At 42.1% G+C, this 15,632-nt stretch overlaps 1 protein-coding gene across 2 annotated transcripts in view; it reads right to left on the reverse strand.

Moving 5' to 3' along the window:
• The window catches only part of LOC122800784 (collagen alpha-3(IV) chain-like), a 1,680,215-nt gene that overhangs the window by 162,040 nt on the left and 1,502,543 nt on the right, over nt 1–15,632 (reverse strand). For both annotated transcript variants that reach the window (XM_044070045.1, XM_044070046.1), the window contains exon 44: nt 4,092–4,164. In XM_044070045.1, the coding sequence (XP_043925980.1) occupies nt 4,092–4,164 (73 nt within the window). The remainder of the gene's footprint in view (nt 1–4,091; nt 4,165–15,632) is intronic.

The following is a 15,632-nucleotide window of genomic DNA, read 5'->3' on the forward strand; positions in this document are numbered from 1 at the left end:
GAGTAGAGCTGGAGTTTCTTTAACCGGGCAGCATATGGCATCTGTTTGAGCCCTTTGATCCTCTTGGTGAGGTACTTTTGGGGTCTTTCCAGTTGCTGCAGGTATCTGGTAAGGTACATTCCAAAAGGGGCATTGTACTCAATTATGGGCCTGATGAGGGATAAGTAAAGAGGCACGATGACGTCCCCTGATCTAGATGTGAATCCCTTCATGATTAGGTGGGCTATATAAAATGTTTTTCTAACCACTTTGGCCACGTGGTTGTCAAATGAGAGATTGCTATCAACTTGGGTCCCCAGGTCCCTAATTACTTCTTCTGTACTTAATGGATTACCACCTATGTGGTAATTTGTGGGCACTTTGTTTTTGCCAAAGGGAATGACTATACACTTTTTGGCATTTAGCTTGAGGCCATGGCTCTGGCACCAGTTGTCTGTTTCTATGAGGCCCTTTTGGAGGATGCTTGTGTCGACTGGAGAGTCGATTATGGCGCCCAGTTTGCAGTCATCTGTGAACTTGGTCAGCCACAGTCCTTCCATGTTGGCCTGTACCTCCGAGAAATATATACCGAACAAGAGAGGTCCCAGGACTGAGCCTTGTGGGACACCACTTCTAACTGGTTTGGAGTCTGACATGGCTCCAGCAATTCTAACCATGTGGGTTCTGTCCTTGAGCCAGTTTGCAATCCATCTAGTGACATAGGGGTTTATATTTAAGCTGGTGAGATTATCTATAATGCCCGAGTGGGGTATTGTATCGAAGGCTTTTGCGAGGTCCAGGTAGGCTGTGTTGACCACCTTCCCCTCGTCAATGGCCTTGGTGACTGTTTCAAAGAAATCAACCAGGTTTAAGAGGCAGGATCTGCCCTTAACAAAGCTGAACTGGGTAGGATCCAGTGTTTGTAGGTCCCCAATATCTTTATTTATGAGGTCCATGATGATCCTTTCCATAGCTTTGCAGACCAAGCAAGTCAGGCTTATGGGGCGATAGTTTCCAGGATCCGTTGAGGCACCACCTTTATGGAGAGGGACCACTGTTGCTGTACGCCACTCTTTGGGCACATATCCTGTAGTAAGGCTGAGATTGAACAGTAGTTTTATGTTTGGGTTTAGCTCTCCTTGGAGTTCATGTAGGGGCGCAGCCGGGACACCATCTGGTCCCATTGATGCTGTGTTTTTTGCTTTGGAGAGGGCAGCTCTTACCTGAGCATCTGAGATGTCAGGGGGGCAGCACTCTTCTGGGATAGATATTTGCCCTTTTGGTGGGGGGGGGGGAGAAGTTTGTGCTGAACTTGTCAGCTAGGATGTTGGCAATGTCTGTGGGTTCGGTGTATTTTTTGTCATTTTGGACTAATTCTGAGCATATCTGGGAATTCCCACCCAGGTTCCTAACATAACTAAAGAAAGCCTTGAGATTATCCTTAGTGTCCTGTGCAATTTTTCTCTCAAAGCTGGCCTTAGACAATTTTATGAGTACCCGTAGTTTTTTGCTTATACTGATCAGAAATGCCTTCCCTTTTTGGGATTTTGCTCTATCATGTAGTAGCTTCCTCCTTCTATTGTATAGTTTGTTTATGGCTGGGGTCCACCAGACAGGACGTCTGCCTTTGGAGGACTGGGTCTTGGTTTTATTTGGGATTGCATGATCCATGCATTCCTGAAGGTGTTCATAGAATGCATTTATAAAGGATTCTGCGGTCTGGGCCGTATTTTCCACAGGCTCGGGGGCTTTGAAGGATTCCACCTCGGTTTTGAGGAGTGTGAAATTTGCTTTAGAGAAGTTTTTCACTGTGGTTTTCTGGGCAGGGGTGGGGTCGGGATGTGAATATCCAGTGAGATTAGTTTATGGTCTGATCTTACCAGTGAGGGATACACTTCTGGTCTGGAGCATAGAGTCCCCATGTTGGTGCTGATCAGGTCCAGTATGTTTTCCCCTCTTGTGGGAGTGGTAACAACTTGTTCCATAGCATTTGAGTTTATAAATTCTAGGAACCTTTGGGCTAGGGTGTTGGAGCTAGAGTAATGCTCCCAGTCTATGTTTGGGTAGTTGAAGTCGCCCAATATAATGGTGTTTGGAGAGACCTTCATATTTTCCTGTGTTCTCAGGAAGGCCGAGTGGGGTTCCTGGGTTTGGGAGGGTGGTCTGTAGCAGGCTATAAACTGGAAGGCAGTTTTACCCACTGTTAGTTGCACATGAATAGTCTCTGATGCTTCGTGCTGTGCCACCAACCTGGAGGTGTGGGTATCTTTGACGAATATTGATACTCCCCCTCCTTTGGGGAATATTAATATTTGTCAAAGATACCCACACCTCCAGGTTGGTGGCACAGCATGAAGCATCAGAGACTATCCAGGGGGGTTCCCAGTGGGAGTGGGTGTGCATCAGGATTCCGCTCTGAGCCCACTGCTGTTCATACTGGTGATTGATTACATTAACAAACAGGTCGGGGATACAGATCAACAAAGTTGCTGTATGCAAACAATATGGCATTACAGGCAGACTCTGAGCAAGAACTTCAGCAAAGGATAGGGGAATGGAAAGCAACACTTAAAGCACAGGGGATAAAACTGAGTACTGATAAGATAGTGATAATGGCAACAAATTAGGGAGCTCAGAAGAAGCTGAGAATTTTGACAGAAGGGAAGACAGTGGAACATGTTAACCGCTTCAAGTATCTGGGAAGGGTGATTGAGGAGAAAAGAAATCTGAATGAAGAGATCAGCACTAGAATCAGAGGGGCTACAACCAACTGGCATAGAGTGTCAAGTATAATCTATGACAGAAGAATGCCAAAGAAGCTGAAAAGTAAGGTGTACAAGACAGTGGTGCGACCAGTACTACTGTATGGTAAAGAAACCTGGGCAGTAAGGGCAGATCAGATGAGGAAGCTAGAGGTGATGGAAATGAAGTGCCTGAGGTGGGTGGTAGGATGTGGGTCAGATGAATAAATGAGATCATTACAGCAGAAGCTAAAATAGCTCTAGTGGAAGATTTTTACAGCAGAAGCTAAAGCAGCTCTAGTGGAAGAAAAAATCAAAGAGAACAAATGACGGTGGTTCAGGCACATGTGCATAAAAGCAGAAGACAGTCTGGTGAAGAAGATTTGTGGCAGAAAGGAAGGAGGGAAGAGGAAATGAGGGCATCCGCCAAATAGGTGGATGGATTGTGTGAGAGAAGATCTGTGATAGGCATGAGCGCTGAAGAATGCAGGAGTATGGCACTGAATCGAGAGAGATAGCAACACCTGACAAGACACCCCTAGCCCAGGTAGGAAATGGGAAAAAGAGGTTTGGTGATGATGATGATGAATTACATAGCGAAACTTAGCTAGACTCAAGTCTAGATGTCGGTATCCTGAAATGACATTCTGCCTTTTCTATATTCTCTTCTGGTGAAGCAGGGTCCTTATGTGCACTCTATTTTTATTCAATGGGAAAAGAAAGCCTCATGCAGTGGGCCAATAACGACTACGCTTTCGGATCTTCCTGAGAGAAAAAAAAAAAAAACAACAGTTCAATATGTGCTAATGAAATTACAGACCACTTTGTAGAAATGTAATAGATTTTGAAGTTGAAGCCTTAAAGATGTCACTAAGCATGATTTGCATTCATGAGGTTTTCATACTGATACTTTACCATCTTTATGAAACAAACATATTTTGAGTCTGTAATTTCTCAGAATAAGGCCTTTCATTGTGCATTTTTCAAATGCAGTCATTACTGAGACAACATTTCAGTATTTTATGACTACCACTTATAACACTGGTGGTCACGATGATGAAATTACATTTTATTTCAGCTGGCATTCTAATACTTATGGCAATAAATATTTGGTGAGTTTTATGAGCATTAAAGTGACCGTATGATCATTCTTTAGTGCAGTAACAGTAAACTCCAGATTAAAATAATATTAAAGCAATTTAGCAATAAAAATAGTACCAGATACAGACAGGAAAGGCTATAGCATATATATGTTAGAATATAAACCCACATCTATGAACTTATATAGCCCTTGTAGAAGCACTGAGAAGTAATGAATTATTTGAATTGTGCTACCATGTTTACATATGAGACACTCACAAAATACTATACCTTGATTTCCTGGATATCCTGGGAGACCAGGGTCACCTTGAATGCCAGGAGGACCTGGCCTGCCTTCTTCACCCTGCAATTTATAAAAGTAGAGTTACAAATGCAAAAAAAACATGAATCATTGGTTAAACTATGTTTGAAATGAATCTCATTAATTTTAAACAGTGTTGCTTGTAAATCTGTTTATCTTCACAGTCGAAACACCTAAATGTAGCTTTATATGCATAGCCTATGAACTCATACTAATGTATTTCTTCAGCACATCCTAGAGTTAGTCAGCTACTTAACCAGGGTAAGGCTGCTCCTCCAATTCCATGTCGGTGTCTTGTCTTGCATACCACAAAGTGGCAGAATTGTTTAGCAGGCATTTTGATGGTAACAATGTTAAGAGTTGCAGAAGTATCTGCCTATTCTCAACCTACTTTCCAATGCCTGTATGAAAAATACACCTTTGACCCAAAAGCTACAGTTGAAGCTTAAGGCATGATCAATCTGTGCAGCCCATCTTCCAAATGAATGTTTTTGCACTGAAGCAAACACAATTGCTCATGTTCTCATTCATTGTTTTTTTACCCACTTTGCTTTTTCAGGAGTCAGACCTACCTCAACACTCAGTGGGTTCAGTGGACTTCTGCATAACAGAGAAATTAATACTGGATAGAATGTCAGTCTATCATAGCATGTGAGCGCACAGACAACCTTCACTCACTCATATAAACGTATGGGCAATTTGGAAGACTGCTAAATTACCTACAGTATGTCTTTGGGCTCATCCCATCACAGTTCTTATTAACAGATGCATAAAAGAGGGGGTGGTGCAAGCCATGAGGAAAGAAAATGATCATAGTTCCTTCCATAAAGACTAATCTTTGCATGTATTTAATAACTTGTCTGATGTCTCTTTTCTTTCAATCTAAAGTCATGGAAATACAAATGCCTGCAGTTACTTTAGAATTTAGAAAAAAGAAAAAAATGTGTTCTGATTCACTATGTGGCTTTTCTCCTGGATATGGGATAGAGACTGCTGTTCTGTACATTACTGACATCTGTATATAATCCTGCATTTAGATAAGGTTGCACATTCAAATTTTCTTACCATCTCTAATGCTTTTATGCTGCCAGCCACCATGTCTGTCTATGAAAACTAGGTATATATGGATTAGCTGATGATCCACTAGTTCTCTAGTTATATTTATCTGCAAAGAAGGCCTTAGTTTATTAAACAGGAAGATCCTATCTGCAGCCCATTTCAACAGGGTCCCATGGCATTTAAAACATGTAATGTTTCAGCTAGAAAAATATGTTACTCTAGATGATCTTAAATGAATAATTTGTTTTCCTTTGTATCATCATGGATCAGTGTTATGTATGCTCAATCTCCAGGATATGGAAGGACATATATTATCATATCTGTGCCATTTATGCTCTTTGTTTCAACTCTGTTAACATTACTACCTATCACTGGTGTGTATCTTAATGTATTTATTTTTGTGGCTTCCCTGAGCCTGCATTACTATTTGTTTTGTTAGGAGACATGTGATACCATCCAGAGTCATAGGTTCATAGGTTTATACTAGGCTATCTGCCCTAAGGCATTTATAAGCCTAGCCCAAAGTTAAGTGGCTTACGCCACCCCTTATGTTAGAAATAATGTGCCCATTAGTTTGTTGTGCCTCTGTCCAGCAGTGACACAGAGATGATTCCTGGGGTAAACCTACGATCTCCCATCCACCGGTCAAGATTTCTCTTGAACAGAGCCAGCGAGGTGCTCTGCCTCACATGGACCGGGATTTTATTCCACAGCATGGGGAGTCTCTGGGTGATAAATCTATCCCTCCAGCACGTCCTATTTATATCCGTGCTAAGGTTTAAGTCACTTGCTCTAGTGGTTCTGGTGGATTTGGATTTTTGAGGTGGAGCATGTCCATTAATTCCGGGTTGGTCATGGCCTTGTATGTCAGGCACAGGTCACCTCTGAGCAGATGGTATGCAACTGAATAGAGTTGGAGTTTCTTCAGTCTGGCAGTATATGACAGGTTTTGGAGTCCCTTTATCCTTTTGGTGAGGAACTTTTGGGGTCTCTCCAATTGCTGCAGGTGTCGGGTGAGATACATCCCGAATGGGGCATTGTACTCGATCATTGGTCTGATAAGTGAAGAGTACAGGGGAACAATGACCTCACTTGATCTGGATGTGAATCCCTTCATGATCAGATGGGCAATGTAGAAGGTCTTTCGAACCACTTTAGCAACGTGAGTGTCAAATGAGAGGCCACTGTCAACCTGGGTACCCAGGTCCCTGATAACCTCTTCTGTGCTTAGTGGGTTGCCACCTATATGGTAGCTTGGGGTTACCTTGTTTTTCCCGAAGGGTATGACTATACACTTTTTGCGTTTAACTTCAGGCCATGGCTCTGGCACCAGCTATCAGTTTCCGTGAGACCCTCTGAAGGATGTCTGTGTCCGATGTACTATCCACTATGGCACCCAGTTTGCAGTCATCCGCAAACTTTGTCAGCCATAGTCCTCCTATGTTTGCCTGTACTTCTGAGAAGTAGATGCCGAACAATAGGGGGCCAAGGACTGAGCCCTGTGGGACACCACTTGTAACCAGCTTGGAGTCTGACATGGCTCCAGCAACTCTAACCCTGTGGGTTCTGTCCTTTAGCCAGTTTGCAACCCATCTTGTGACATATGGGTTTACATTTAAGCTGGTAAGTTTCTCTATGATACCCGAGTGGGGTATTGTGTCGAAAGCTTTTGCAAGGTCAAGGTAGGCTGTATGGACAGCCTTTCCCTCATCACTGGCCTTGGTAACTGTTTTGAAGAAGTCAACCAAGTTCAAAAGGCAAGATCTGCCCTTGACAAAGCCAAACTGGGTTGGGTCCAAGGTCTGCAAGTCCCCTATGTCCTTGTTTATGAGTTCCATTATGATCCTCTCCATAGCTTTGCAGACCAGGCTTGTTAAGCTTATGGGGTGGTAATTACCAGGGTCCGTAGAGGCACCGCCTTTGTGGAGTGGGACCACAGTTGCCATACGCCACTCCTTGGGCACATATCCTGTGGTAAGGCTAAGATTAAACAGCTGCCTTATGTGCGGGTTTAGTTCTTCATTGAGTTCATGTAGCACACAGCCGGGTCACTATCCGGTCCCATTGATGCTGTGTTTTTAGCTTTAGAGAGAGCAGCTTTCACCTGCGCATTTGAGATGTCTGGGAGGCTACACTCTGTTGGGATAGTTATCTCTCCTTTTGGGGGGAGAGGGGGGTGAAGTTTGTGCTGAACCTGTCTGCCAGTATGTTGGCAATGTCTGTGGGTTCAGTGATTTTTGTATCATTTTGGACTAATTCTGAGCATATCTGGGAGTTTCCACCCAGGTTTCTGACATAGCTGAAGAAGGCCTTATGATTGTCTTTTGAATCTATGGCAATTTTTTTCTCAAAGTTGGCCTTGGATGATTTTATGAGGGGTCGTAGTTTCTTGCTAGTACTGATCAAAGATGCCTTCCCTTTTTGGGATTTTGCTCTATCATGTAATAGCTTTCTCCTCTTATTGTAAAGTTTGTTTATGGCTGGGGTCCACCAGACTGGACGTTTGCCCTTGGTGGAAAGAGTCTTGGTTTTATTTGGGATTGCCTGATCCATGCAGTCCTGAAGGTGTTCATAGAAGGCATTTGTAAGGGCTTCCGCAGCTTAGGTTATGGTTTCCATTGGCACGGGGGCCTTGAAGGATACCACACCTGTCTTGAGTAGTGTGAAGTTTGCTTTAGAGAAGTTCTTCACTGTGGTCCGTTTTGTTTGGGGTGGGGGCGGGATGTGGATTTCTAGTGAGATTAGTTTATGATCTGATCTCACCAAAGAGGGATATACTTCCGGTGTGGAGCATTTTGTCCCCATGTTTGTGATGATGAGATCTAGTATATTTTCTCATCTTGTGGGGACGGTGACTAGTTGTTCCATGGCATTTGAATTTATGAACTCCAGGAACCTTTGGGCTAGAAAGTTGGGGCTTGAGTAATGTTCCCAGTCTATATTCAGGTAGTTGAAGTCACCCAATATGATGGTGTTTGGTGATACATTTATACCCTCCAGTGTCTTCAGGAAGGCTGTGTGGGTTTACTGAGTTTGAGAGGGTGGCCTGTAGCATGCTACAAATTGTAGAGCAGTTTTGCCTATGGTTAATTGCACCTGGATGGTTTCCGATGCTTGATGTAGCCACCAACCTAGAGGTGTGGGTATCCTTGATGAATATGGATACACCCCCTCCTTTTGTGGTATGGTCCGGGTTTTGGGGCCGGAATGCATGATATGAGGTAAAACCTGATAGTGCCGGGGTGCTCTCAGGAGCCTTGAACCAGGTTTCATTCACAGCACAGACATCGATGTTCTCCATACTGAGAAGGGCCTCGAGTGCATGCATTTTGAGATTTAGACTTCTGGCATTGAGCAGCATTACCCTTAGTTTCTTCCCATTTTTGTTTTCTAGGGTGGTAGGTTTAGAATTTGAGCCTTGCCTAAAAAGGCACTATGGGGGTGGCAAGAGCCTTAGCCAATATCCGGAATCCCAGGGGTGACAGGTGCAAGCCGTCCCTTGCGAAGCAGCGTGGCTTGTCAAGCATGTCATCCCAAGCAGACAGACACTGGATCCCCTTTGAATGACACCAGAAATTAAGCCAATTGTTAAAGCTGATCATCTTGTCACTATATTGTGGCATCATTCGTGGTGAAGGAAGGATACTGCTCAGGGTCAGGGTCATACCTGCCTGGGCTACATAATCAGAGAGCTCCTCTATGTCTCTTTTCATGTAGTCCAGGAGGTGCGTCTCAGGTCGTTCACACCAGCATGGACAATGACTGTGTCATACTTGTACTTGCCATGGAGTGACCTGAGTGCTTGTGTTATGTGGCGGATTTTAACGCCCGATAGGCAGCTTACCGTGACCTTCTCCTTGTTCAGCCTGGTGAGTGGGACATCAGTGTGTCTGACTATGGAGTCACCTATGACAAGTATGTTTGGTGTTGTATTTGGCCTTAAGGGCAGTGACTGCTTTGCACACTGATTTTGTTTTTTATGTGTTGTTTGTGTGGTGTCTTGAGTTTGCAGTTGCTTGGGTGTCTGCTTTGGAGGCCTTTGCTGTTTAGGTAAATGTTTACTCAGAGCCTCCGAGTATGTCTTAGTGTGTTTATGCGTTTGATTCAGTGGTGTGGTTGAGTTATGTGAGACTTGTATTGTGGTGTGTGTAGTTGCCTTCTCCTCCTGCCTGGTCTTGCCAGTCCTGAGTTGAGAGAGCTCAGCCTCCAGTTTGGCTAAATAGCTGCATCTCTCGCAAGTGTTAGTGTTATGTGGGAGGAGGAGAGGGTTGTCCGTGTACATGAGGCAATTGTAACATTGCCTCAGAATTCCCAGATTCACCAACTGGGCAGGAGAGGATGCCAGCATCTGACCCTTCGACATGCTAGAAAGAATTATGAGTTGGTATGAGACAGAAAAATAGAGGGCTTAGCAGGGAAGTGGGCACTCCTGGGGGGTTTTGCAAGTGAGGGATTTGTATAATATAGGAGTGCTTGACCTGCAAAGAAAATGCTTATAAGACAAAGGATATGCTTTTAAGACAAGTGCTGAGCTTTTTGAGAAGAAAAAGCAATTAGGAACAAATGCTGCGCTTTTTAGTGAAGGTGTAAACTGTTTAGGTTCCTAACAGAGCAGTTCTAAGGGAAAAATTGAAGAACAGACTTTATGGAGCCAGAAAAAGTTTAACCTTGTTAAACCGGCGCTGCCCGATGCTGCTCTAGTGGCAACTCCGCGCTAAATCACGCTAAAGCACGTTAAGGCGTGCATGATAGCAGGGGCTGGAAAGAAGCAGGAATAGACCCAAAACGGACAATAAAACTACAGTTTCAAGTCAGTAACCACTCCTACGGGGGGCAGGGAAGCTGCTCAATGTTATTCACTGCCACTGATCAACAGAGAGATTTTCCTTTAGCCCAAGCAAAAATGGCCTCACAGAAACTTACAAACAGTTCAGGAAACAGCAAGCCTGTAACTGAACTTTTTTAAATCTCAGAAAAGTGGGGAAAAAGCAAGATTTTTTTTTTTGTTTTTCTTTTTTCAGAGATAGCAGAGGTTCACAAGTAATATCAAGTTATAACAGTGCAGTAAATGACCCCACACAAGAGTGCTAGGTCAAGGACAGAAAATATGCAAGTTTTGAGAAAAAAACGATTTAAAATTAAGTGCAAACAGGAAATTCAGTAAACAACTTTTGGTTGTGCTCTAAATACAGCTACTAATGCAGAAATCAAGTTTAACAAGCCAGAAAATGCTCAAACTAGGCAGCTATGCAGAAAAACTTAGCAAATAAACAGAGAAAAAATACTTAAAATCTCAAAAGTGGCTCCCTTCTTCTCTCAGCATTTTCTCCTCTTGGTGGGTGCTTCACCAACAGCCAACAAGCCTGAAAAGATGCCAAAACCACGAGGCAACTAGGTTTTAAGAGAGGAAGATGAAGGAGTTTTGGAAATGACCCCTGTTGGCCAATAAAACTACAGTTTCAAGTCAGTAATCACTCCTACGGGGGCAGGGAAGCTGCTCAATGTTATTCACTGCCACTGATCAACAGAGAGACTTTCCTTTAGCCCAAGCAAAAATGGCCTCACAGAAACTTACAAACAGTTCAGGAAACAGCAAGCCTGTAACTGAACTTTTTTAAATCTCAGAAAAGTGGGGAAAAAGCAAGATTTTTTTTGTTTTGTTTTTTCAGAGATAGCAGAGGTTCACAGGTAATATCAAGTTATAACAGTGCAGTAAATGACCCCACACAAGAGTGCTAGGTCAAGGACAGAAAATATGCAAGTTTTGAGAAAAAAAAAACGATTTAAAATTAAGTGCAAACAGGAAATTCAGTAAACAACTTTTGGTTGTGCTCTAAATACAGCTACTAATGTAGAAATCAAGTTTAACAAGCCAGAAAATGCTCAAACTATGCAGCTATGCAGAAAAACTTAGCAAATATACAGAGAAAAAATACTTAAAATCTCAAAAGTGGCTCCCTTCTTCTCTCAGCGTTTTCTCCTCTTGGTGGGTGCTTCACCAACAGACAACAAGCCTGAAAAGATGCCAAAACCATGAGGCAACTAGGTTTTAAGAGAGGAAGATGAAGGAGTTTTGGAAAAGACCCCTGTTGGCCAATAAAACTACAGTTTCAAGTCAGTAACCACTCCTACGGGGGACAGGGAAGCTGCTCAATGTTATTCACTGAAAATGATCAACAGAGAGATTTTCCTTTAGCCCAAGCAAAAATGGCCTCACAGAAACTTACAAACAGTTCAGGAAACAGCAAGCCTGTAACTGAACTTTTTTAAATCTCAGAAAAGTGGGGAAAAAAGCAAGATTTTTTTTTGTTTTTGTTTTTTCAGAGATAGCAGAGGTTCACAGGTAATATCAAGTTATAACAGTGCAGTAAATGACCCCACACAAGAGTGCTAGGTCAAGGACAGAAAATATGCAAGTTTTGAGAAAAAACGATTTAAAATTAAGTGCAAACAGGAAATTCAGTAAACAACTTTTGGTTGTGCTCTAAATACAGCTACTAATGCAGAAATCAAGTTTAACAAGCCAGAAAATGCTCAAACTAGGCAGCTATGCAGAAAAACTTAGCAAATAAACAGAGAAAAAATACTTAAAATCTCAAAAGTGGCTCCCTTCTTCTCTCAGCATTTTCTCCTCTTGGTGGGTACTTCACCAACAGCCAACAAGCCTGAAAAGATGCCAAAGCCACGAGGCAACTAGGTTTTAAGAGATGAAGATGAAGGAGTTTTGGAAATGACCCCTGTTGGCCAATAAAACTACAGTTTCAAGTCAGTAACCACTCCTACGGGGGGCAGGGAAGCTGCTCAATGTTATTCACTGCCACTGATCAACAGAGAGACTTTCCTTTAGTCCAAGCAAAAATGGCCTCACAGAAACTTACAAACAGTTCAGGAAACAGCAAGCCTGTAACTGAACTTTTTTAAATCTCAGAAAAGTGGGGAAAAAGCAAGATTTTTTTGTTTTTCTTTTTTCAGAGATAGCAGAGGTTCACAGGTAATATCAAGTTATAACAGTGCAGTAAATGACCCCACACAAGAGTGCTAGGTCAAGGACAGAAAATATGCAAGTTTTGAGAAAAAAACGATTTAAAATTAAGTGCAAACAGGAAATTCAGTAAACAACTTTTGGTTGTGCTCTAAATACAGCTACTAATGCAGAAATCAAGTTTAACAAGCCAGAAAATGCTCAAACCAGGCAGCTATGCAGAAAAACGTAGCAAATATACAGAGAAAAAATACTTAAAATCTCAAAAGTGGCTCCCTTCTTCTCTCAGCGTTTTCTCCTCTTGGTGGGTGCTTCACCAACAGCCAACAAGCCTGAAAAGATGCCAAAACCATGAGGCAACTAGGTTTTAAGAGAGGAAGATGAAGGAGTTTTGGAAAAGACCCCTGTTGGCCAATAAAACTACAGTTTCAAGTCAGTAACCACTCCTACAGGGGGCAGGGAAGCTGCTCAATGTTATTCACTGCCACTGATCAACAGAGAGACTATCCTTTAGCCCAAGCAGAAATGGCCTCACAGAAACTTACAAACAGTTCAGGAAACAGCAAGCCTGTAACTGAACTTTTTTAAATCTCAGAAAAGTGGGGAAAAAAGCAAGATTTTTTTTGTTTTTGTTTTTTTCAGAGATAGCAGAGGTTCACAGGTAATATCAAGTTATAACAGTGCAGTAAATGACCCCACACAAGAGTGCTAGGTCAAGGACAGAAAATATGCAAGTTTTGAGAAAAAAATGATTTAAAATTAAGTGCAAACAGGAAATTCAGTAAACAACTTTTGGTTGTGCTCTAAATACAGCTACTAATGCATAAATCAAGTTTAATAAGCCAGAAAATGTTCAAACTAGGCAGCTATGCAGAAAAACTTAGCAAATAAACAGATCAAAAATACTTAAAATCTCAAAAGTGGCTCCCTTCTTCTCTCAGCGTTTTCTCCTCTTGGTGGGTGCTTCACCAACAGCCAACATGTCTTTGCCTGTAACAATGCTGTGTGGTAACATTCTTTTTAGGGGTTTTACACATTTCCTTTCCCCTGCTATGTATTTGGATTGTTATGTAGGGTCTGCCTGCATGCTGACTGCATAGACCCTGACTGTACATCTCTCTGTTAGTGCATCTTACTTTGCTGAAGAGTGTATCTCCATGTCATGTAGCTAAGTACCACTGCAGATGTGTTGTAGGTGATGATATTCTGACCTGCATATACATTTGCATTATATATTCTGTACATGTGACTGGTACTACAACAGCAATATTTTGTCCTGTGATGTTAACGAGTGCAATTCAGAAGCTGCTGGAAGTACTTCTCTCTTCCGCCACAGGACATCAAAGGCAGATGGAAGGATTACTTCCAGCAGCTTCTGAATGATGAAAACCCCACAGAAGCTGTACTGCCCCAGACACAGCCTACAATGAGTGAAGAGAAGGAGCCCACCTTAGAAGAAGTAAGAACAGCACTAAGGAAAATGAAGTCAGGGAAAGCAGCAGGCTCAGATGAGGACACAGCAGATATGCTAAAGATGCCGGGTGAGATGGGGTGAAATGACACCTGAGGGTATTTATAGCAGTGTGGAGAGAAAGGCATATCCCAGGTGACTGGAGAATAAGCATACTTGTGTCAGTGTACAAGAACAGAGAGGACATCCATAAATGTGGGCAGTACAGGGGTATCAAACTCTTGCCAGACTGCATGAAAGTTCAGGAGAGGGTGATTGATAAACAGATACACACAGAAGTAGAAAGTAAGATGGCAGATGAGCAGTGATTGATAAACAGATACACACAGTAGTAGAATGTAAGATGGCAAATGAGCAGTGATTGATAAACAGATACATACAGAAGTAGAATGTAAGATGACAGATGAGCAGTGATTGATAAACAGATACACACAGAAGTAGAATGTAAGATGGCAGATGTGCAGTGATTGATAAACAGATACAGACAGAAGTAGAATGTAAGATGGCAGATAGGCAGTTTGGATTCAGATCAGGATGCAGCACAACTGACTCAATGTTTGCAGTGAGACAGATAGTTGGGAAGAAGCTAGAGAAAAAATAAACAAGATGGCACCACAAATGGCAGCCTCGGTTCAGTGCTCTCTAGTATTCTGTTTTTGTTTATTTGTCCTGTTGTTTGGTGTTCAACCGTAATTAACTATACTCATGAAGAATTGTTGAATATTCAACAATTCACTTTGTGCAATTTGACATCGGATTTTTCACAATTAAGAAATTTTCTGGAGATCCTAGCTGGGGGAGGAATAGTTGTCAGCAGGAAAGGTAGACAAAAGCATCACAAAAGGGGGAAGTGTGCTGGTGCACTTACCAGGCTGAGACAGAGGTGTTTTTGAATGGCACTCCCAAGTTTACATGGGCAAGCCTCCACTTCCTATGCAATAAGATTGATGAACTGTTACTTCTCAATGAATCTCACAAGGATTTTTCACTTTCTTCTGTACTATGTCTCACAGAAACCTGGCTAAACAAATCCATTTCGGACTCTGCATTATATCTGTCTGGTTACACATTGAACTGAATATTGGAGACATCAGGGAAGAGGAAGGGAGGCAGAATCTGCTTTTATATCAATGAAGGCTGGTGTAACAATATGACAGTGTTAAATAAAATGTGCTGCCCTGACTTAGAAACATTTTTTTTTTTGTTAATTGTAGACCTTTTTATTCACCTTGGGAGTTCTTTTCATTTATTCTGGTTAGTGATTACATTCTACCTCAAGTCTATGAGTGCAGTGCTGCAAAAACTGTCTGATCAGATAATGTGCTTGGAGCAGAATTATCCAAACTCCCTTCTGATTATTCTATGGGATTTTAATAAGGCAAATCTCAGCCATGAACTTTCTAAACTTACACAGCATATAAAGTGTCCTACCAGAGATAGGAACACTGGATCATTGTTATACAGTGTAAAAACTTGCTTATTATGCTGTCCCCCATGCAGCTTTGGACTTTTCTGACCACTGTTTGATTAATTTGCTTCCTACGTATAAGAACAAGTTGAAATCTGCTAAACCTGTGATCAGTACTGTGAGAATGTGGACTAGTGAGGCAAAGCTGAAGCTGCAGACTTGCTTTTATTGCACTGACTGAAGTGTCTTTGAAGATTCTGCTGTTAACTTGCATGAACTGGCAGACACAGTAACATCTTATGTTAGCTTCTATGAAGATATGTGTGTGTCTCCACTAAGATCTGGTTAAAATTTAGAAACAGCAAACCCTGGTTTACTGTTAAACTTAAGCAGCTTCGTCAAGCCAAAGAAGATGTTTGTAGAAGTGGGGATATACTACTTTTTACTCAGGCAAGGCAAAACTGACAAAAGCAATCAAAGTGACTATAAAGAACTATTCTGAAAAGCTGAACAAAACAGTTTTTAGCCAATGATCTGGCATCAGTGTGGAAAGGTGTACAAAATATTACAAACTACAAGACCAGTTAATT

The sequence above is a fragment of the Protopterus annectens genome, chromosome 4.part1 (assembly GCF_019279795.1).
Source record: "Protopterus annectens isolate FY-2018-M chromosome 4.part1, PAN1.0, whole genome shotgun sequence".
Taxonomy (NCBI): Eukaryota; Metazoa; Chordata; order Ceratodontiformes; family Protopteridae; genus Protopterus; species Protopterus annectens.